At 53.1% G+C, this 24,194-nt stretch overlaps 1 protein-coding gene across 3 annotated transcripts in view; it reads right to left on the reverse strand.

Moving 5' to 3' along the window:
* The window catches only part of AGAP3 (ArfGAP with GTPase domain, ankyrin repeat and PH domain 3), a 120,779-nt gene that overhangs the window by 54,029 nt on the left and 42,556 nt on the right, over positions 1–24,194 (reverse strand). For all 3 annotated transcript variants that reach the window (XM_030444850.1, XM_030444851.1, XM_030444852.1), the window contains exons 2-8: positions 24,013–24,071; positions 18,622–18,709; positions 18,373–18,458; positions 18,030–18,171; positions 15,530–15,664; positions 11,083–11,210; positions 1,832–1,987 (exon numbers count right to left, since the gene is read on the reverse strand). In XM_030444850.1, the coding sequence (XP_030300710.1) occupies positions 1,832–1,987; positions 11,083–11,210; positions 15,530–15,664; positions 18,030–18,171; positions 18,373–18,458; positions 18,622–18,709; positions 24,013–24,071 (794 nt within the window). The remainder of the gene's footprint in view (positions 1–1,831; positions 1,988–11,082; positions 11,211–15,529; positions 15,665–18,029; positions 18,172–18,372; positions 18,459–18,621; positions 18,710–24,012; positions 24,072–24,194) is intronic.

Consider the following 24,194-nt stretch of genomic DNA (forward strand, 5'->3'; position numbering starts at 1 on the left):
CTTCAATGTGAGCCATGTATATGCACTGGCAGAGGAGCAAGCAAGTGAAGGTGAGTCCCGGCAGCACGGTGAGCTAGCGCCAGCCTGATGATCACAGTGAGCCCCGCAGCGAGAGCAGCAAGCTTTGAGCCTAGAATGAGCGACCAAGTGAGAGCCCCAGACGGATGATGACGTCCACAGCAAATTAAGCATAAGCCCCACAGCAAGCTGCCCTCCTCCTCCCACAACAAGTGACCTGAGCATGGGGCTGCAGGAGGAGTGAGAGTGTGAGCACGAGCTGTCGGCAAGTCCAGAGCCTATGGGTGAGCAGAGGATGGGTGGCAGCACCTGGGTGCACAGGTGCAGAGCAGCAAGCATGAGCGGCGGGGAGGGAGGGAGGAGGAACATCCATCACTGCTGGAGTGCAACAGCGAGCATGACCATTGACAAGAGGCGACCTACAGGGTGCTCTGGGGAGGCGTGAGCACACGGGAGGGTAGGGCTGGTGAGGAAACAACCATGCGTCAGGAGTGGTGGCTCTACGATGAAGAACCTGGGAGGAGTAGGAGGGTGGCTGGAGACAGCCACGCTGTCAGGCAGCACAGGATGTGCACAGGGGAGCGGCCAGGAACACGGGTGTACGGAGAGCCGGGAGGTGTATGGGATGCAGATGGTTGGGAGCATTCAGGACATCAGAGAAGGAGCTCCCAGATGTCAGAAGCCAAGGGAGGTGGGTACACTCCCAGCACGAGGAGCAAGGGACTTGGGGATGCCAATAATGCAGTGAGAAGGATGGGGCAGGGGCATGGTGGGCTGAGGTGGTCTGGGTCCAGAGCAACGGCAGCTGTTCACACAGGGCAACACGGTGCAACACGGACACGGACTGTGTGGTGGCCAGTTCCACAGACAGCAGACACAGGTGTACTGAGCAATGGTGGCTGGAAAGCACATTTAGATGGGGAGGAGAGAGGCCTGTGCCCAGCACAGTTACAGGGCACCAGGGGGAGAGGAGCACATTTACGTGGGGACAGAGGCTATCTACACTAGACGTGGGGACTAGGAGAGTGTGCACTAACGGCACGGGGACCCTGTGGGCTGTGCTAACAGTGAGGCAGGTGTGTGGGCAGGGCTGTGCAGGCTGTGTGGACAGCGTGTGCATGGTGTGGAGCATGCCGAGAGGCAGGCTGGAAGTCAGCCAGTGGACAGAAGAGCTGCAAATGTACCTGCACCACCTGGGGCCTGCAGTCTGCTGGCTCCCTCCTGCTTCCCCTCCCTCCAGGCCCCGCAGCCCTTCCCGGCCCTGCTTATCACACAGGTGCAGGGTTGGGGGACCAGGGTGAGGGGGCCTGGTGCCAGGCACTGGGCTCGGCACAGCCCTGCCAGCACGTCACAGTGTGGCACTCAACACGGGGGCCCGTTGCCAGGGCCTAGTGCCACAGTTGGTGGATGAGCGGCAGAGGTGCGTGGTGCTGTGCACCACAGACAGCTCCCTCAGAACAGGTCAGGGAGCTCTGCTCACCCCCCAGCACACCCCTGCATCTTCAAGGAGGGGCTTGCTCTGGGGCACTCCCCCAGCACACATAGATCCCACCAGCAGCAGCAGCTGCTCAGCACCATGGCCCCAGCACACGCCGGAGACCTCCTTCTGCCCTGCCCCACACACACACTCCTGTGGGGAGACCCCCACTCCTGCTCTGGTCTTCATCCCCCCATCCCTCCCTGGCCAGCAGTTTCACCCAGAGAGATGAGCAGGGAGCCCAGCAAGGTGAGCTTGCTGCAGGGCCACTGCCTTCCCCTCTCCTGGCCCTCATCTACCTCATCCCAATGCTCCGCCGCCCCCAGAGCCGCTTACCGTGAAGATGTTGGAGCGTCGCTTGGACTGCTTGCGGATGGGGGTGGGGGTGTTGGAGGCAGCGATGGTCTCAATCCGCAGCTCCCGCTGGCTGATGCTGGGTGTGGAGGGCACGGAGGAGGAGTAGTCACTGAAGGCTCCTCCACCGTTGGTGGCCTAGGGCAGGACCAGAGGCGATGGTCAGAGAATGGCAGCTGCCTGGGGACACGACTGCGGAAACACCTTCTACCTACACAGCCCTGGGCACAGGGGGGACAAGGAGTGCAGCAGGGGACAGGGACAGGGGAGATATCCCACAGCATGCACTGCTCCTGCCCAACAGGGGATCTTGGGGAAGCTGTTCCCCTTCTTTCTGCTTTAGTTTTTCCACTGGCAAAATATTAAGATTTCAAATGGACAATCAAGAGCAGTAAATGGACAGACTCCTGACCAATGTCTGCGAGCCCATGGAGGCCCATCCAGACAAAGGCCTGGAGCAAAGGCATGGAGGCAGCAAGGAACCAGGCAGCTCCAAGCAGTAGCAGCTGGCTGTCTTCAGAGGGATAGGCTGGGGACAACTCAGCATCCTCTCTCTCCAAAACACAGGACCAGTGCAGCTCTCCTTTGGACTGTCTGCTGGTGACAACCCTCCTTTCCACAGAGGCTGTCATACATGAAGCTGTGAGAGTCCAGAGCTACCTGGCTCCAAGTCCCACACAGTCCCTTCCCTGTCTCATGACAGCTACAACACCAATGGAGATGTGTGTCCCTGGGACTCAAGCCCTCACCATCCCAGTGTCCTGAAGCATGGGGTGCCACAAGCCAAGCTCACGCTTTATTTCCAACCCATCCCTGCCACTGGTTTGGGGCTTCCCCAAGCAGGCCAAGGGTAGCACACACCTCTTGTGCCTGGGGACCACCATGGCCTTGGCTACAGTGGCCCATGTCTGAGAACATGTGGGACAACATGACAGACTGCATCTTCACTAACAACTCAGCTTCAGGGAGAGAGGAAGATCAAACTGTGTGGTTTGTGCAACCACCTCAGTGACACTTTTTTTCCAGACAAGTAGCTGCTCACTCCCACTCTGCTCATGCAGTCTGTAGAAATGGGCTTTACAAGAGGTCCCAAGAAGCAAGACCTGAACAAAAGTGTTTCAGATCTGTAGCACGTGGCAGACTGAGCTCTTTGCCAGTTCTACTAATCTTTTAACAGAATTTTTAAAATCCATTTGAAGAAGCTGCCCCCAGAAGGCCGGGAGAGCTCCAGCATCCCTGACACGGAACAGCTCACCTCCTTCCAGCTCTCAGAGCAGCTGCATCCCACAACCCAGGACTTCCTGCACTCCCACCTACTGCTTAGAGCAGAAAGTGCAAGCAGATGCAAGCACATGAGGCTTTACCAATAAGAGAACACTCGCTGCCATCTCCTTAAAACGGTGCAACCTTCACTCAAACTATGAACCATCTCATCTTTGATGAGACAAATGCAAGAAAATACACAGAAAAGAACTTCTCTTAAGACAGCGTCATCCAAGATTCAGTCCAACTTCTTCCTCTCTGAGGCAGAGCAAGTGACCTCTGACTGAGAGCAGCTAGGTGTGCTGAAGGGAAATTCTGCTCTAGAAGGACTCTGGGATGGACCTCATTGACAGCTGCATTCTGGGACCTGCCAGCTGCTGGGAAGTCAGTGTCCCTACTTGCCATGGCTTCCCCAGCTCTGGAGCAGCTCCATAACAGCCTGCCTGCAGCATGGGATCTTCTGCACCCTTCCCCAGCAGGGAGGAGAAGTCTATGGGGAGCCACACTGCCCCTGACACAAGGTCTTTGAAGGCCACCACCTCCTCAAGGGTTTGGAAGACATGAACACCATGATGGAGAATGGGCAGCACCAAGTGACAAACCCTTCACAGCCAGCCCAGATCCCTGATGGCTCAGAGGGACAGGGACACAGAACCAGGGGGGACCAGTAGAATTCTGTGTGGGGAAGAGCCCAGGCACCCCCTCTGGAGGACTGACCTTCACCAGGGAGCTTCTCCAGAGGCTGAAGAACCCTGTGCTGAACAAGGGAGTTCTGCTGTCATATCCCAGGGCAGCGGGGACTACCAGGAACATGGAGAAGCAATGAACTACCCTGCCAGTGACTTCTGAGCCATTCACAGATACAGCTCCTGCACTGCAAATGCTACAGTGAAGACAGATGCAGAAAGCAAGGGCTACCAAGTCAAAGGGAACCTGCAGAGACAGCTCACATTTAGGAGCAGCCATAACAGAGCCTGTGCAACCAGTATTTAATTGATGAATAATGTGTGAACCATGTCAAAAAAGAAAAATATTAAAAGTGTGAGGGGAGAGATGGCCAGTGCTGTTACACAAGAGAACCTGCTGCCCTGAAGGGTGAGCCAGGCAAGGCTGCCAGAGTCCAGGATCCACCCTGAGGTACTCTCCTGGCTAAGCTCTGGATATTTCAGTAACCTCAACAGCACATCTACGAAGCTGTGACTGAGGGAATGATTTGGTTATGAAAAGGTTAGAGTTTTGAGCTCCTGCCATAGCAGCTGGGACAAATCCTACAGATCTTAGGTGATGGGCGCTAAAGCTTCTATAAGAAAACTCATTAAATTGTAGTTTATATTTCACATACTTTCTGTAACCTTGTTTGTAATTTTTCCCTGGCCAGAGTAATTTTCCTTAGCCTATAAGTTTGCCTAGTGTTGAAGATAAGTTGAGGTGAATGTCCCTTCTTGAGTGACAAAGGAGAAAAGCATTAGACCCTGCTGGTGTCTCACAAACATCCAGACCTCAGAAAAGGTGCTGGGGCTGAAGGATGCCACCACAAACCGTTCCAAGGCCTCAGAAGGGATCCAAGGGCCCAGAACAAACAGCAGGAATGTTTGGGAACCTTGACAAGGTGACAGGTCTGGGCAAATACCTCACTTTTGCTCCTGGCAGGTATTTTGCTGATCCACCTGAGCCTGTGGTTGCTACTGAAATTCAGGAATACAGCAGAAGCTGAAAACTTAAAACACATGGAGGGCAAGTCCTTCTTGTTAGCATGTAATGGGTGGATTTTTTGACATTTACAGGGTGTTGATAGTGCCACAGGGTGCCTGAGCAGGGAAGAACTCAACTGAAGTTAAGATGCAGTGACTCTTGACATAAAAAAGCATGAGGCAGAACAAGGAGTCAACTTTGGGAAGTGCTCCGAGCAGAGGAGTACAATGAGCAGCAGACTCAGATCCTGCACAGCACAGGGGAGAGGTCAGAGGAGAGCCCAGCCCATGAAATGAAGGACAGAGTGAACTGCACAGGCTATAGAGCATGGGCTCCCATGAGGAAATGCAAACACCCAACCCTGTGGAAATGCTGACCAAACCCTGTGGAAACACACTGCGGCAGGCAGGGAAGCACCAAAGAGCTGCTGGTAGTGTCTCTATTCTCCTGCAAACTTTAACTTTCCAGTCCTTTCATCTGCTTTCTTACTAAAGATTCTGTAAGCGCACTTCCCAGTGTCACCAAAGAGCCTGTGTGGGACAACAGACCAAGTTCACCAGAGCAAAGCCATGCCACTGAGTGGGCCCACACCAGGAGGGCAGATAAGCAGGGCTGGGCATGGCCGGACAGCCCAGCAGCAGCTCCCAGGGCCTGGGGGACCATACAGTTCCCTCCAGCACCCTGTCAGGCTCAGCATGAGATGCCCACATAACCTCCTACCAGCTTCTAGGAACAAGTTCCCTGGCAGAAAGACAAATTTCCACTGCGCAGCAAACAGGCACCAGTGACTCATGCTCCCTCCACCTGGGGTACTCCTAAAGGCACCTCTGAGTCCCTGAAGAACGATGGAGAAAGGGGTAGCAACAGTAAGGAAATCAGGTGGAATAATTGCGAGTACTGCAAGCATCCACTGGCCCACGAAACCCCCACCCAGAGCCTGCAGGCAAGGGACAGGCAGCTGCCAGAAGGGAGCAGGGAGGAAGTCGGGGCCATGCCGAAGAACGGGGCTCCCAAACCCACCCAACCTGCTCACCCAGGGGCAGGTGCAGGCAGGATACAGGAGAGCAGAGCCTGAACCAGCAGGCACAAGAGCTCCCTGTGGGAATCAGGGTGTCTGTTAAAACGGGTGCAGATCCACATCCCACATGGGAATGTCCAAGAGACAGGCCTGGTGTCCCCAGGGGAGTGAGCAGGACTCCAATAGCTGGCTCTGGGTCCTGCCGTGCCAGAGACCAAGTTGATGCTGAACACCATACACAGGGTCACAGACCTGATGAGCACATCTGGCTCACTCCTGAGTGCTGGTGGAAAGCCCTGACCACAGCTGACCTGTTACCACAGCTCCCTTCCTCTCTGCCCTGATGGGAGCCATGTCCTCTGAGGCACCAGGCACTGCAGAATAAAAGCAAAAAACCCCAAAACCCCAGATGACAGAAATGAAAACAGGTCCTCTGGCTGATTTAAAAGCTGTTTCATGGAGAGGATCACCCACTGTGCAAGGACATCAAAACACAGCACCATTGTCACAAGGCCCTGTCAATTTGGCAACATGACACAACCACAAAGATTTGGAAACCAGCCACTACCTCACACCTCTGCCTCTAGGCAGATGTAAGACAAAATAACCAGGGTCGTCTAGGCAGATGTAAGACAAAATAACCAGGGTCCTCTGGAGTCTCCACCAGGAATTGCAACAAACTGGCCAGACTGACAGGAGACCTGACAGGTAACGGCCATTGCCAGAAAGCATCAGAGTTCTTCCAGACAAGATGTCCCCACATCCTCAGAACTAGGACAGGAGACAGGGCTGGATCCCAGCTCCTGCCTGCCTCACATGACCCTTTGTGGGGACCACTTGTTCCCTTTTCCAGAAGACAAGTGTGTGCCTACCTCACTGAAAGCTCCAGGAGAAAGAGCTGGCCCTGCTCAAGAGACCAAACACTGAGTAAAACATCCTTCTCTTAGATGGCACCACCTCCAGGCGGAAAGCTAAAGCTGAGCTGTTGCTAACAGAATGGCAGGTGGCTGAGGGAAACAAAATGCTGCTCAAGATGCTGTAAATGCCTGGAAGGGACAAATCATCGCTGTCCCACACAGGGGAAGCAGCTGCAGGCAGCATCTTGACACCCAAACCCAGGCCCTGGCTGCCAGGGGCTCCTCTTAGCCCAGCACTTAAGATGCAAACACCAGTCCCACCACTCCCACAAGTGGTACTGGGATGGAAAAGATCCTGCTGTTCCAGTGCGTGTGTCCTGCTTGGGTACACCAACACCCTGATGGGGTAGAAGGCAAACAAAAGCTCGTAATTGTAGTCTTTGTCTGGCTTCTTCCCATCTCATCTCCATGTTAAATCCTGCATTTCCAAACCAACCCTTCCTTGAGATCTTTTTTCCTGTGCCATCTCCTGCTCCTTTACTTGTGAAGGCAAGTAGGAAAATTTGGTGAGCCCCATGCCCTCAGGTAGGAAAAGGCAGAACACAGAACAACTCTGTGAAGACTGTGTCACTCTCTTTCATCCTTCCTGACAAGGTTCAGCCTGTCCTCCCAAGGCTGCCCCACGGGTATCCCAGTGCTAGGAGCAAAGGTCACCACCCATGAGAGGCTCTGGAACTTCTGCAGCCCAAAGTTGCAGAACAGCACCCAGCAGGACCCTGGAGCTGCCTGCAGGTCTCCTGTGTTAGGCATTGCTGCCCCAGCTTTTGTTGGAGACTATACTCTTCACCACCACGACCACCACGCCATCCTGAGCAGCGATTCTGGGCTCTTCTGCATCCCTGCTGCAACAGCTGCCTGGTCATTGTCCTCATGACTGGATGTGTGTCCACCCAAATGAGCAGCAAGCCTGTAGACACCAGAAAGTGTGGGCTGCTCTACCCAGGTCCACATTAGAAACACCAGGAATCCGTGAACCTGTGTTTCTCAAAGCCAGTTGGATTTTCTCTGAGGACAGCGGGAAGCAGTTCCAGAACGTCATTCCTGAGCCCAAGCAAGAATGGGGAAATACTTCCCAGCACTTTACCATCGCTCACCCATTCCATGACTTCATACTCTATTTTTAGAAGTGTTTTTTGTAATGGAAGGGAGATGTTTAAATACCACAGCAAAGTTTACTGCAGCAGGACACTGGGAACCAAAAGAGTCTGTGGTTGAGCCTCAGAAGACCCAGGGAGCAGAAATTAACTTTGATCATCACCATGGTAAGGATCAAGCACAGACACGACCTCTCTATTTTAGAGTATGAAAAAGTTTTGCTATATGGACAAAACAGAGCTACTTGAGTTGGCTTTGTGGTGTGGAAGATGTCTCATTTTGTTTACTGGTGAAGACTTGGAGCACAGAAATTAATTTTTACCTACACTTGTGGGGAGCCCTAAGAAGAACACGGCATTAGACAGGCACAGAGCAGGTACAGGGGTGGGGAGGACAGAGGGGGAAAGCTCCAGAAGGACACATCCTATCATTATTGCTGACAGTGCTACAACCCAGGCAGTCAATAAGTATTTCTTGCTTAGAAAGGCCTCACAGTCAGCTGCAATTTCCTGTTGGCTGCATGATGCATTACTTCCCTTCAACAGGTCTGGTTCCCCACCAGAACTACCTAGGTCCCTCCGGCAAAGCCCCAGGAGCACAGCAAGGTACTGAGGGTAAAGGTTCTGTCTCAGAGCCAAGGAGCCAGCATTCACCTCTACACAGACGTCGTCTGCGAACCAGCCTGAAAGGGACTCTGCAGGAAGGAAAGGAAAGCAGGGAGTTGCTGAGCAAAAACTTCTAACACAGCTCATGACACGCAGTTAGAAAGCTCTCCCAGTGCCCAGACTTTGCTTCCCCGTGGCCAGTCTCATATCCACCCCTTTTGTTCTTAGCATGATCTTTTCTTCAAAAGTCCTTTCCTTTCACAGCCATGTATTTTATAGGTCAGGGTTGCTCTGTTTCAGCCTTTTCTAAGCTGATGAAGTACTTAAACCTCCTCTGGCGTCAGGGTCTCTCCCCTGACTCTCACCTTCTGCTGCTCCTACACCAGTTTCCACCCGTACTGCAACTGGAACCACTGAGGAGTCTAGCATCCCCACACCCCTCACTCAGGGGTTTTTAGTTTCACCATTAACAGACCACTTGGGACAGAAAGTACCATTAGCACACACTGGCTGGAGCCCTTTTCTTATACTTCAGACATTAAAGAAAATATTACATAAGTGTTAAGCTCCCCTCTCAGGAACTGCCCTCGGCTGTCTTCCACCCACTCACCCTTTCTGTACAGACTGCCTCTCCTTCCCAACAAGTCTTTCTATACCATTTCTCTGCTAATAAAATCCTCAAATTACCAGATACACTCTATTTTCCCAGGACTTTCCTGCCCTCCTTGAATGTCTCCTATTAAACTTTCCAAACCCCTCCTTATTCAGCCTAGAGAAAAGAAGACTCCGGGGAGACTTAATTGTAACCTTCCAGTATCTGAAAGGGGCCTACAAAAAGGCTGGAGATGGACTGTTTGCAAGGGCTTGTAGTAACAGGATGAGGGGCAATGGTTTTAAATTAGAGAAGATTTAGACTGGATGTTACAAAAACATTCTTTACCATGAGATTAGTAGAAAAATGGTTGAGACCTCATCCCCGGAGATGTTCAAGGTGAGGCTTGATGAGGCTCTGAGCAACCTGATCTGGTTGAGAGTCTCCCTGCTGACTGCTGGGGGGTTGGAATAAATGACCTTTAGAGGTTCCTTCCAACCCAAATTATTCTATTATTCTACCCAGACATACCTCAGGACACAGCATGGCTGTGGACATTTTGCAAGCAGCTGTGCTCACTCTGCTCCCATCCCAAGCTCACTAGACACAAACAAGCTCTGGTCAGAAAGCTACTTTTAGCTTTATAGGGGAGCTCCAGCTCCCAGCAGGGCTCAGCCTTTTCTCCTGCACACAGAGACTTCACCTGAACTTGCTGGTGTCCAGGTGAACTGGAGCACCAGGCAGCTGGCACAGGTCTCTACAAAAACCTGCATTCATAGCACAGCTTTAGAAGCCTACACAGCCAGGTAGAAACTTCATGTGTGTATCTAAAAACTCTGTAAGGGTCCAACCAGAGGCTACAGACAGCACTCGGGTTTGTACAAGAACCACCTACCCCACACTGCGGTACCACACATCCCCTGATGAAAAAAGTGTTAGTCTGGTGGAATTTGTTTTGCTAAACTTGCTTTTCATTCTTGTCAGTTTTACCACTTTACAGGCCCCTCTGAGCCCTTAGTTGCTCTTCTCCTCAAAACCCATTCCAAGCACTGCTCACTGCTGAAGCAGCCACTCCAGCTTTGCCATCTCCCTTGTCCACAAACCCAGCTGCGATACTTGCTGCTCCCCAGTCTGACAGCACCACATCAGATAGGTTTCCTGAAGTCCTTGCTACAGAACCTGTGATTTCCTATGCCAGTTGCTTCAGAGCTGGAATCTATTGGCTTGACTGCCCCTGCGGAGCAGCAGAGCCCAGGGTGTTCCTGGCCTCACCTGAGAGCCAGTGCAGCCCTTGTGAGGGTTCTGGGAGCTGCAGCACAACATCACCTTCTTAACACAAGAAGGTGGCTGGCTGTGGATCTGCTGCAGCAGCCCCTTGGTGTGCAACCTACTTTGCTTCCTGACCTGTCTCTCCTACCTCCACTCTGCTCCTTCACCTTCACGGAACAAATGTCGCCAGCTTCACCATCCTCTTGGTACAGAGACCTTGGCAGCCCTGCCAAGCCAGTGCGGTGCCCCAGGAGCAGCACAGAGCCCTTCCTCTGGCCGAGGGGAGGACAACCTCCTTCTCTGTGCCACGACTCCAATTTGCCACTGAACTTGCCTCTATACAAACAAATCTCCTAAGAGGCCCATCTGGATATGCACAGGAGACCATCAGCATCCCACTTACAGGGGCTGAGGAACATGGGCTGCTGAGTGCCCCCAGCATCGCCGACCTGGCCAGGGTAGCCAGCCCCACACCCAGACCCTCCTGCTCTGCCCAGATCCCCCTTGCTCTGCCCAGTGTGTCCCTGCAGGCTGCCCACAGCATCAGCAGAAGCACAGCACAACATAAGCCAGACCCCACAGTTCAGACACGAAGCTTGACCTCAGGGCAAGCACCAGTGTGTTCTGGGTTACGGGCAGAAGCTCCAAAAACTTTTTCCAGAAATTACTCCAGGGCTGTAGTGAGAGTGTAAAGTCAGGCTAAAGGTGCTGTGCAGTGAAGAGCATGAGGGGGTGTGGGAACACAAGTGGGGTCCTGGGCTTTCCCCGCTCCCGTTTCCCACCTGGTTGATGTGAACAGACGGAATGGAGGCTGCGGAGACAGAGGAATGGCTGGGTGAATTGGGCAGGGACTTGCAGGGACCGATGGAAAGCTGCTGCTTCTTCCGTAGAGCCACCACCTTCTGAGCCACTAGAAGAAGGGAGAAAGGGACAGAGGTCAGAGTCCAGAAAACAACTTTGTCCCATCGTGGATTTCTGGAAGGTTTCAGTGAGACCCAAACCCTTCTGGGGCTCAAACTGTGCCACCCTGTACGTACAGGGAGGATTTCTGCAGAGCATCCAACTTCACAACCCCTGTTGCCTGCCACTGTCATAAGCCCAGCTGCATGTGACAGCATCTGCAGTAGGACAGGCTTCCCATGCTGATCAAACAGAGTCCCCAAAGGCCACCAGCTCTCTTGAGTCTCATACAAAGCAGTGACTTGATCGGGACACCAAGGAGCCACCTAGAGTCCTGGGCTGATCCAGAAGAATCTCTGGGCAGCCAGGGTCACCTCTCAGTCACCCCCCCATGGCAGCTACAGGAGCCAGTTACAGAACTGAATAGCCTGGGCAATGCCACCTCCAACAGCCTTGGCCTTGGCGAGGCTCATGGTCTTCAGATGTTTGAAAAACTAACATGAGGAACAACTCTCCCACTACCTGTGACCCCACTGCCTAACACCAACAGCCCAAAATTGTATTCCAACCTTCCCAACACCCTACCTTTACTGGAAATAAACATCTTGACCAAAGAGTGTGACAGCAAGCAAGCTGGGCTGTTGGGAATTCAGAACACTTTGCCATTCTACATTTTCCCTGGCCAGGTACCCCCCCATCACAGAAAAGGAGCCTTTCAGATAAACATGACAGAAGGCACTGGGAATATCATGTCCAGCCCATCATTCCTAACACCCTGCACCCTTGCAATAAAGAACCTGCCTTGTTCTCGTTCCAGGAACACAGAAGACACAGCACTATACATCTGGTGGGACTGAACCCATTGGAAAACTCAGATGCTGACAGCAACTGCAGAATCCTGCCACCTTGTGCTGCATTGTCATGTCTCATATAGGGACAGGCAAAGGTCTGCAGGCTCCTCTGACAAAGCTGGGAGCCTATCCAGACCCCCAAGCTAAATATCAGTCCCACAAATAGCAAGAACCCTTCCTTGACCCACCAAACAGACCATATTAACCTGCTCTCTTCCCCACCATCCTCTCCTCTGGCCAGTTTCATCCACCATTCACTGAACAGACCATCTCTCCTCCAAAGGCTGTCCCGGCACACTGTGAGCTCTGTGGCACCCCTGAGCCCTAGAGAAGAGCAACACGAGGGACTGGCAACAGTGCAGGGATGGGGCATGTCTTCTGCTGACCCCAGGACTTTGCAGGCTCTGGTACCAAACAGCTTTAACACAGGCAGCCCTGACACACTGCTGTCATCCTGGGAACAGGCATGGAAATGGGGCAGGTCTGACACAGGGGAAATTCAAACACCCACATCAGAGGGTTAGAGAAGGAAGAGCTGAGGAATGACCCAGGACAGGAAAGGTCAGACCCACTCCACCACTCAGGCCTGGAGGGCTCATTCTTGGTGCTGCCCAAGGTATGACGAAAACCACCCTTGCAGAGCCAAGGCCAAGCAGCTCAGTGGAGCACTGACCCAGGGAAAAGCAGTGCCTGGGGACAGCCACCAGCAGCATTCCCCAGGGAACCAGCCTACAGCAATGTTCCCACAAGAGGACACGGGGTACCTCAGGAGTGGTTTCAGGGATGCTGGGACAGACAGAAAGCCACTTCACACAATGACAACATCCAAGCACCCACAGCAGAAGTCAGATGCTTCCAGAAACGTTGCACTGATCAGAGTTCAAACTAGATGGGACAGGGCAGGAGAAAGGAAGTCCTGCGTGGCCACAGAGAAAGCCTTCTTCTCACTCTCCAGGGCAAGGGACTTCGTCCCATTCAGGACTGCTTCCCAGAGCTTCACTGGGGAAGGCAGATTTGAGGCAAGATGTTTCTCAATATCCAAAATACAAGGTCAAATTTTAGAGAAGAGGCAAGGTGGAAAAGAGGGGGGTTGAGAATCCCAACAGTGGGAAAAGGAGAGGAGGCCAGAAAAGATTCAGAAAGACTTGTCAGCAAATGCTGAGTGCTGTCCTGGGTGAAGAGCCCAGCAAGGGCTCTGCCTTGTCACTCCTACCTTAGTGGTAACAAAGGAATTAATCACAAGGGGCCAGCAAGAACACATCACTGATGATAAAATCTCACCAACCCTTAACTGAGGCATCTTGATGGGACCTTTGTGTTTCTCCTTGCCGGGCAGAGGCTCCTTCACTTCGTGAACATCAGTCAGACTTTTTCAGGAATAATTCCTGTCATCCTCTAAACCAGATCCTGAGATAATTTGCTTATCATGATTTCTTTGGTGGCTGTAGGCACCTCTGTGATGTAAAACCAGCAAGCCCTACCCTGGCCACAGAACCTCTGTCCAGATCCATTGCTTGGCATTTGTTTGCCCAGCGTCAATGACAGATCTCCTATGTGAATCAGCACTTGAGCACCCCACAGTACTTCAGAGCATCCCACAGCCCTGCTGGAGAAAACACTCCATAGGCATAAGCATGGTGAGCTCTAGAGGAGTACCTGGACAGAGAGGAGGTGCCTGTCCCCAGTGACACACCACAACTGCTCCTCATAGAACAACAACTGCCATCACTCCACCAGAACCCAGGGCAGATGCATCAGGACCCACCAGGGCTCACTGGGAAGAGTTGCTTTCCCACACTGAAACTGCCTTGTCCCATCAAGTCAGTTCCATTTGAAACTGGATCCTGGAAGCCCCTGAATGGTTCCGAGACACTGATGAGGTCTGGGATCAAAGTGTTGGGCTCAGTTCTTCTTCAGCTCCTCCTCCCCTGTTTGTTCTCTCCCTACAGGAGCATCTCTGTGGTCCTGCAGCTGAGCAGGCAGGTGAGAGCTGTGAGTGTGAGATCACTCCCAATCTCTTATGAGATGGTTGGTCCCTCTGCTCCATTTACAGCTCCCCATGGTCACCCTGCCTTCTCCAGAGCTCCAAGCAGCACACCCAGCACAGGCTGCACCATCTGGACCATGGTGTGGCATGCAGAGGCAGCAGGAAAGATGACGTGGGGATCTGTTGGGCAGGGGCAGCTCCTGCAGACACAGACCCCACAGCCAGGGAGGTCTCTCTGGTGTCCAGGGTGACCTTTGCAGACTGCCAGCTGGAACAGCACCAGTCACCTGGGCATGGGCAGAACCTCTTCCGCAAAGGACCGTGGTCTGGGTTTGGAGAAGGTAAAAGAGATGCAGAATACAGCCCTTCCCTCTGCATTTTTTTCAAAGTTCATGAAAAGAGGGCTATTAAAAAAAATAAGACTTGTTCCAACTGTGGTGACTTTGTGATTCTTTAAAATTTGAATTTGTCTGGGTTTGGCTTCTGCTAGCCTGCACAGAATTAGCATCTGTGATTTTCTCCCCATATAGATACTTACATATTTTAATCAAGGCACCTTTCATTCTTATTTTTGTTTTATCCCATGGATAATCTTTTTTAGTGTCTCATTATCAGATACATTTTACAGTCTTTGATTAATTTTTGCAGGCTTTTTTTTAATCTTCTCAGTTTCTCTGTGTCCTTTTGCAGCGCTGATATCCAAGTCTGACAATGCTCCAGCAACATTCCTCCTGTTGCCCTGCACTGAGGCAAGAATCCATCTGGATTTCCACTTGGTGCTCCCACACTTACTTGCCCATCAGTGCTCCTGGCAGGGTGGCCCATGCTCCTTGGCCTGTCCAGCAGCAGAACTGATCCAGACAGGCATCAGTTTGGTATGAACAGTCTCCCATCACCACACTCCTTGCGTTCATCTGGTTTGCCTCTGCCTCACTGCTCCTCACAAGGACAAACCCACTCCCTTTTGCATCCTCCCTGGCCCATGGACAGGCAGTGAAAAAGCCCAGGTAGATGAGGCACAGCACTTTGGATGTGCTCACTCCTTAGCCTTCAAGCAGCAGCTCAAGGTCTACCTGTTAAGCAGAGCTGGAGCTAGAAGCTGAGTCTGCGTCTCACGTGAGAGTTTTCATTCCACACATCACACTGCTTCAAGTCAAACTCACTGGCTGCCGTTCCCCACTGTACTGTTCTCTGAGAAGAGACACAACAGAACTGAGCTGAAGGAATAAGCTGAACAACCGTGGTGACTCACAGTGCCAAACGCTTTGCAGAAGCCAGGACCAGCTGTGCCCAAAACCCACCTCCTGTTGCTCTCTCTAGACTTGCTCTGCAAACCACTGAGTTGGTTTGGCAGGTTCTGCCCTCTCAGCTCTGCTGCCTCAGGCAGCAGACTGTCCTAACCAAAAGCTGGCTGTCAAGGTAGTGTGGCCCCTCTCTGGGACAGCACTGCTGCCCTGTCTTGCCCAGACACCCTCCACCAGCTGCTGTTACCATCCTGGAAGACTCTCTCCACATTCAGTCCATAGGTGGCACAGGTCTCGTAGTAAGTGCAGCGCTTCAGATCATTGGAAAGCTTCCGTGCCCGAGAATCATCAATGACCCGGGGGTTGGTGGCACTGATGGCATCTGGAAAGCAAGGAGAGAGGGGGTTAGAAGGTGAGCGCCTGTGTCCCATCTATCTGCAGGTCGTGGGGCGCACTCCTGACCGACTTCCCTTCATACACCGGGATACCCACCACCAAAGGACACTACCTGTCCTATGAATTCTTTATATTACGGTCCCACAATTGTAGGAAAATTTGTAGGTAAATGAACTTTTAAAATGAACTGTTTTTTAAAATGAACCTTATTCAACTCTCCTAACTGACCAGCCACCAACGTTTCTGCAGACAGAAGGCAGAAATCAGGGGGAGGTGTGGCTGGGAAGTCAAGGCAGCTGGGGTGCTACGAACAGGACACACCAACCACACAGCAGCATCGTAAACAATGCAGATGCTGAAGGCAACAAGACACTCAGTGACAGCAGACAGGACAGAGTACTCAGGTGTAAACAGCCTGATCCCGGGGTGCAACCACAGCCTCCTCTGTGTGAGGACACATGGTGTCTGCATGCATTAGAAACAACTGTCACTGGCCATGGCTGCTGTGATGAGCCAGTGCACTCAGCTGCAAGTCTGCCTCAGCCACAGAGTAAAATGGATTTGCCAGTCTCAATCATTTTAGCTCTCACAGCCATACCCTACAGATTAAGGAATCAAAAGGAAGAAACCACCCTTAATCAACTGGGAAAGACCATATCTGCCAGGATGAACCCACAGTTGAGGCCTTGGAGGACAACACGAAAAAAAACAGGCTTATTTTGTCTCCTACATGGCTGTTAAGTGCTCATGTCTTGGAAAAACTGCCTTCCCAAGAGGAATCCAATGCCTTAAAGACATGCCAGGAACACGCCAGGGATGGGAATAAACCCTTCCAGGAGAAGCTGAAGCAGAACTGGGACTCACGTTATACAGACATCCCCCATGAACTCTCCAGTGGGTTGTGTGGTATGACAGTACCAAGTCTGAGACCTCCCCTGGTACAAGGCTGGGACAGCAATAACCACTGACCCCTCTGCCACATCACTCTCCCCTGCTCCACAGCCCATGCCTGCCACCCCAGCCCCACCCTAGACCAACATCACCCAGTCCTAACATTAATTCACATAGAATCACAGATTAATCAGAGTTGGAAGGGACCTCTAGACATCATTTAGTTCAACGCCTCTGCTAAATCAGGATCACCCAGAGCACGTTACAAAGGACTGCATCCAGGCAGGTTTTGAATGTCTCCAGCGAAGGGGACTCTACAACCTCCCAGGGCAGCCTGTTCCAGTGCCTTGGCACCCTCACAGTAAACAAGTTTTTTCTCATGTTTAAATTGAACTTCCTGTGTTCCAGCCTGTGTCCATTGCCCCTTGTCCTATTGCTGGGAACTAAATTCCACAGTCTTTAAATACCAAAAGTTTAATGGTTTTGTTCTACATTTAATCAGGGGGCTCAAGCAGACACCCTGTGACTCTCCTCTGCTGTCACCATCTTTCTTCCCAGCCTCAGAATTTCCTCTCCACCAGCACAGGTCACACTGCTCAGGAACTGGGTCCTGCCAAGACCTTTTGCCCTTGCTCTCTGCTGTCACACAGACAATCCCTGCAGCCCCAGGCTCCCTCCTGCTTGTACTTCACCATCTACAGGCAGGAAGTACACTTGTTTTAGAATACGGGGGCTCAGCTGCCTGCAGCAATGCCCTGGGCACCCACTGCCAGCCTTTCACAGGCTGGGCTGCAGGAACTCCAGCCACAGGCTGCCCTCTCTCCCTGCAGCCCTCTCCATCAGCAGCTCCTTGGCCAGGCACCTCTGGGGACCCAGATGGGGCTCAGGCACTGCAACTCCCACCTCCACTGGCAGCCTTAGCTGCAGTTTGGTGACAGCTTCATCATCGCCTCTGTCCCTGATGGCTCCAGAGGGCAGTTCTGGGCTGTTGCTGCTCTTCCCCACATCTGTGGGTAATGGTGGCACCTCAGGTGGGACAGTGCTCCACAGCTCAGGCCTCTTCTTGGGGTGCTGAAAGTAAGCTGCCACCCCCAAGCCCTCCCTTCTGCAGCTTGGTCCAGAGAAAAAAGGACAACAGACCAGAACCCCCCTCACCCTGACCCCCGGGGCCCAGCTGCTGCAGGCAGAACCACGCAGGCAGGCAAGGTCAGCAGGTTTGGGCTTTCCCACAGGAAAGTGGCTCCATGACATGAGGCAGCTCTGCAGGAAAGCTGTAATGGTCTGAAGGAACCACCCCACTCCTCCAGAGCCCCCAGGGCCCCCAGAGCAACTCTGACCCATATACGGCCCAGGGGCCGGGACCCCCAGCTGGGCAGGCTGGCATCCTGGGCTCTCCTGGCAGCACAGACACAGCCCCTGACCAGGGGTGTGGGCAGGGAACCCATCTGCCCTGTGCTCACCCTGGGTGCCCACCAGCACCATCGGCACCTCCGCCGTGTTCCGGTAGCTGCAGAGCCGCAGGTAGTAGTTGTAGACGGTCTGGAAACTGATCTCGTCCTCCAGGCTGAAGACAAACACCACGGCATCCACCCAGGCAGCGAACTGAGGGAGACACAGCAGCCTTACACCCAGACACAGCACACACCCCAGGCACAAGCTCCCGACAGCTGCCATGGAGCTCAGGCCTCGCAGCCCTCCTGATTTCCCACCTCTGGCTCCCAGGAGGCAGCCGGGTGGGCTTCCCCTCTGATCCCTTGGGCAGAGGGGGGTGGGAAGGGGTGGTGGGAGGTATGGGTGTCCTACCTGGAGTTCAGGGGGACCCCCTTCATCTCGAATCAGCAGCAAGTAACTCTGACCATCCACCACAATCTCCTTCTTGAATCGGCCACCTAAGGAAGAGAGCAAAGCAGGACAAGTGAGGGGACAGCAAGCAGAGTGAAACCACTAACCAAGACCAGGGGTCTGCAGAGTCCTGTGGCACGTGAGGTACAGACAGCAGGGGCTGGGAGAGACCCAGACCACCCCCCAGATGCCCTGGAAACCAGACCTTACCCTCGGGAGACTCTTCCTGCACATAGGTGCCAGTCAGGTAGCGGTGCACAAGGGCTGACTTGCCACTGGACAGGTTCCCCACGATGCCCTGAAACAGACATGTGTGTTACCTGTGTGCCCAGGACACCTTCCCTACACAAAGCCACCCTTGCAAGGAGACCACCTCAGGGCACATGCTGATGAGAGGGCCATGGGAGGGCAGAGGAGATGGCAACAGCCCAGCTAGCACCCGGTCAGGAGCCTGGGGGCATTAACTGGTCTCAGCTGGGTAGGTACGGGGGTGCAGACATGCCAACAGAGGATGATGAGGACCCTGGTCCTCCCCCAAAGAGGCACAGCCTGATCAGAGCCACTTCAGCTCTTCCCATAGCCCTCCTGAGCCACAGTTAGCTCTGAAGCAAGAAAAACTCCTCTTCCAGCCCACACATCACAAATTCTAGGGCATTACAGCTCATGACAGCACCTGCCAGAAGGAGGAGAGCAGAGACTGTCCATGTGCATGGTGACCCCACATGTGTGCACAGCCCCACCACTGCACTTCGCTGCAATGGGGCCATGGCTGGGGCAGAGTCTGTGTCTCCTGGTGGAGCTGGCTTTGCTGCCCTCATGGTAAGACACCTAGCACCACCTTTAAACTAAGCTGAAAAATAAAGATACCTGGCACCAATTTCTCATTGGGTTCAAACACGCTAAGCCAGGGGTCTGTCAGTCTGGAGTCCCCTACAAGTGAATGTGTCCCCAGATGGGTCAGCCAGACAACCCAGTTTTTCCTAATGTCAGCATTACCCCAATGATTTAATAAACCTACAGTGCCTAAGGGCTTGCAAGTGAGCTTGCCTGCTGATGGGAGAGCAGTCTGGGGTAAAGGGGCATCTTCTGCCACCCTTGCAAATAAACTAGCCCCAACTTGTCAGGTTCTAACCTGCAGCTGTTCCCCATATATCCACAAGGATAAAGCAGCTTGTGGGGTGTCTCTGAGCATCCTACCTCATGCTTCTCAGCTGCAGTGTTTCTCAGATGGAGCTGGAAGAGGAATGCCAGGGCTTTGTAGAGGTGCCCTTCACCTGAGCTCTTCCATATCCTCACAATGCCCCAGGCCCATGGAGAGATGCTCTTGGCTGGGAGCCACAAGAGCTATTCCCAACTTGTTTCTTACACAGCCCTGTGCACTGCAGAACCCCAGCTGGTGAAGAAGGTGGGCAGATTCCTACCAGCTCTTCACTACATGGAGCCAACGAAGGTTTTTTTCCAGCTCTTTTCCATTCAGGTTCCCAAAAAACACTTAACCTACGATAGGTTTTGGGTAGTCTGACTACCATGGATCTTCTCATACACAGCCAACTCCTGCAGGGCACCCTACACCTCCTGCATCAAAACCAGACCTCCAGAGCTCCCACTAAGACATCCTTAGGGGGGTGTCCAACACACCAACACCACTGTCTGGAACTGCCCAGCGAAACCTGGAGCCTGGGGGTTTCTCCACAACTGAAGGTTCATGCTTTGTCCCACAGACTTTTTGCTGTCCTTGCCCAGCATACCATCCACCCAAAAGATTTTGTAGGCATCTGTAGCAGGAGGAGCCATTCTTGCTCCTAGGGCTGTTCCTGGGGCCTCGGGATCTACCCCTTCTTGCCTGCTCCTGGGGCTCCTCGAGCTGTGGGCTTCTCCATCCTCACTGAAGAGTGAGAGCCCCCTCCGTGGGTGTCAGCTGCTCTCTTATTGGCCCCCTGCTCCTGCACATGCTCAGGAGGGAGGCCAGACACAGGTGAACCCACACCCACTCATCAATAACTCAGGGCACCTGGTCCTGTCTCACTACAGGCATCCTCCTTCTCTGTCCCCAGGATTAATTGGCACAATTTTTCATACTTGTTGTTTCACTGGGACTTAAGATCTACCAGACAGCAGCCCCCAGAGACATCCCTGTGCAGACGTCCCAACGGGGCTGCTGCACTTCTGGAAAACCCAGTATGCCTTGTGTGTCCACACCTGCTCCACAGCACAGCAGCACAAAGGCACCTGGCAGCACATGCCTGGCCTCCCATCCTTCCTAAAGCCACCTCTGGACCAGAGCAGACCTTGCACTACAACCCTGACTGCACCACTGGCACTGTCTGTGTGACTGTGGAGCAAAATGAACCCCAGACATGTCCATTCCCTGCCTGGCAGTTGCTGGCAGGGCTGTTTCAGAGCTGCTGGGTTGCAGGAGCAGGTTGGCAGCACAGCCACATGCAACCCCAGCAGCACTGAGAGAAGAGGGGGTGAGGGGAAAGGAGTGGCTGAGAACACTAAAACTGCCTCTGCCACCACAGAGATGTTTATGTCGACCTTTTTCAGGCAAAGAGATGAGCTCAGTGTGTGAGTCACCACCAGGCAGGTTCTCCAGCTTTCAGTCAGGCACTGGAAAGCTCCTGAACCCAGGGTCCTGCCCTGGGCCCTGCCCTGGCCCAGGATGGGTGATGCCCTGTGTTCTGCTTCATGACCTGCCCTGGGTCCTGCCCTTGGACCTGCTCCAGGTCCTGCCCCAGCCCACCTGCACGCTCCTGGCCAGAGGCATGGCTGTGCCACGCTGCTGCTGCCACGCTCTGATGCTGGCAAGAGCAGCCTGGTGTCTAGTGGGGCAGAGACCCTTGGGCACCTCGGAGCTCTGCTCCACGCCCACCCTGGCTGCAGCTCCTGTCCCTGTGGAAACCTTGGCAAAGCAGAGCTGCTCCCAAGGCCATCAGGCACCAGTACTCCATGCAACATCCAAGACTGAACACTCCAACAGATTCATCTCTCCACCACTTGGATGGAGGCTGTGTTCACACTTCGCTTATAAACCAAATCCTGACCCACGTCTTGCTGCACTGCACCTCTGCTCACTCTTACCCTCACTGGTTTTATAAACCATGCACAGAGAACTGACAGGCTGCAGGAACAGACAAAGCAGCAAAACTCTCACCTCCAGCAGGAGAGGTGAAGGAAATGGCTCATTGCTGCAGGAGGGATGTGACTGGTCAGTGTTTTACATGCCATGAAACAGAAGCCTCCAATGAGTCTATGGTTTTCCACACTCACAGAATTATGAAACTTGGTTCATAGGCTCAGTGTAGGTCTCCCCTGGGGACAAGGACCAGCAGACCAGACAGCTTGCTCTGCCTGAAGATGCCAGAAGACCTGGCATGTGACCCACACCACCATTTCAAACACATTTTTCACTAGAGCACATTGTGCATACAGTGAAGCATCACACAGGCAGGACCAAGGACCAGGTGGCTCTGCCAAGCTGCACAGGCAAGACCTTGCTCCAGCTGGAGCATCTCCTTGCACCCAGTGTGCCTCCTAGGACAAGGAATGGCTCCCTGAGACACCCACCCAAAAGCTCAGGATCAGGGACTGATCCAGGACTCTGAAAGGCCTCCAGGCTCATAGGAAGAGCTGCATCAGGAAGATGAAACCCTGGAGCAACAGAGATCCCTGGAGGTCATGGAAAACATGGGAAAAAGATAAAGCTAATTGAGGGAGAACTAAAAGCTTTAGGTTTGTTTAGCCTGCAGCACTGGTCTGCAGCCTGCAGAATGTTAAAATGTCAGAAGGCAATACACAGAATAACTGAAAGAATATTTCTGAACAGACGCAGATTTTCCAAGCCAAACTAATAAACGGCAATTCGAAGTTTGTTTGACTTTTTACTTAAGTGCAGATAAGAAAAATTCTGGCAGCACAGTGCTGGTATGTTTTGCAAAAAAGCTTCTTGTTTCTTGGATTAAGAGAAAAAAAAAAGATTAATCCTGAAAAGGCTGAGCGGAGACATGCCAACAGTCCTCACAGAGTTAAGGGCTGCCACAGAGAGGGCAAGAGAATGGACTGGATTGCTGAGGTCCCCAAGAATAGACACAAGACACTTGGAAGCACCTGCAGCGTCCTGCGCACTCCAGCATGGCTGTCAAGGATCACTTTCCACACCTGGTACCATTGTGCCCAGGGAAACCCACCCTAAGAGGGTCAACTACAGAATCACAGAATCGTTTGGGTTGGAAGAGACCTTTAAGATCATCTAGTTCAACCATTAATCCAACTCGACAGAGTATAATGCTAACCCATGTCCCTCATCCTCACATCCCCAGGGTCTGAAACCCCTCCAGGGATGATGGGGACTCCAGCCCTGCCCTGGGCAGCCTGGGCCAGGCCCTGACAACCCTTTCCAGGCAGAAATTCTTCCCCAGCTCCAACCTAAACCTCCCCTGGCACAACTTGAGTTGTGCCCAAAGTTCCTCTTGTCCCATCCCTTGTTCCTTGGGAGCAGAGCCCGACCCCCCCTGGCTCCAACCTCCTCTCAGGGGGTTGCAGAGAGCCAGAAGGTCTCCCCTCAGCCTCCTCTGCTCCAGGATCAACACCCCCAGGGCCCTCAGCTGCTCCTCACAACTTCTCCAGACCCTTCTCCATCTTCTCCAGCCCCTCCTCCATGTTCTCCAGACCTTCTCCTTGTGCTCCAGACCCTTCCCCACCTCCATTCCCTTCTCTGGACACTCTCCAGACCCTCAATGTCCTCCTGGTCCTGAGGGGCCAGAACTGACCCCAGGATTGGAGGTGCAGCCTCAGCAGTGCCCAGCACAGGGGATGATCCCTGCCCTGCTCCTGCTAGCCACACCAGTGCTGATCCCAGACAGGATGCTGGTGGTCACCATGACCACCTGGGCACAGGCTGAGCTCATGTTCAGCCACTGCCAACCTACACCCCCCAGGTCTTTCTCTGATGGACAACTTTCCAGCCCCTGTTCCCCAAGCCAGTAACATTACATGGGGTTTCCAGAGGAGCTTCAATCCCTCTGTTTGGCAGAACAAAGCACCCAAAGTGCTATTCCATTCCACCAGCACCCCTTCACAGCAGGGGCACCATGGTGCAGTATTGTCTAGGAGGCAGCCAACAGAGTCCAGGCATGCACCAGCACAGAGCTGAAGCCAATGAGGCTCAAAGGGAGAGAGATGACATCTCCCACATGGTGACTCCCACGCTTGGATGGCTGCTCTGCAGGTATTGAACTTGGATGCATGCTTGAACCACCACTCAGGATCTGCTCCTGTTCCTGCCATGCCAGAAGATCTGACCTGTGCAGCAGCACCCAGTCAGGAATACAGCTCTGTTATGGCCAGCAGGAACAGTGAGATGCCCAAATACTGCCTTTCAACATCCACATTCATGTGCTCTCCCAGACCATCACCCCTTCCCCTACAAGCATGGGCAATCAAGGAGCCCTGGCCTTCTCCAGCACAGGTCCTCTCTCCCCTCCATGACCCTGAAGTCCCTGTGCACTTCCACTGTCCAGATTAAAACATGGGATTTTGTTGGGCATTTAGAGAAGCATCAGAGTACCAGTGGTATGCAAGGAACAAGTTGTGGGTACTCACCACCTTCAGCTCAGGCACGGAGCGACTCAGGGTCCATTCCTGGCTGTTCACAAATGAATCTGCAGAACAAAAATAAAAAATCATCAGGTCACCGTGGTCTCCCTCCACACCCCAACAAGGATCATGTTGCCCTCTGTTCCCTCCAGGAAGATTTATAGCTCTTCCCTCCCTTCCACCTCATC

This window comes from Calypte anna, chromosome 2 (genome assembly GCF_003957555.1).
Source record: "Calypte anna isolate BGI_N300 chromosome 2, bCalAnn1_v1.p, whole genome shotgun sequence".
In the NCBI taxonomy this organism is placed as follows: domain Eukaryota; kingdom Metazoa; phylum Chordata; class Aves; order Apodiformes; family Trochilidae; genus Calypte; species Calypte anna.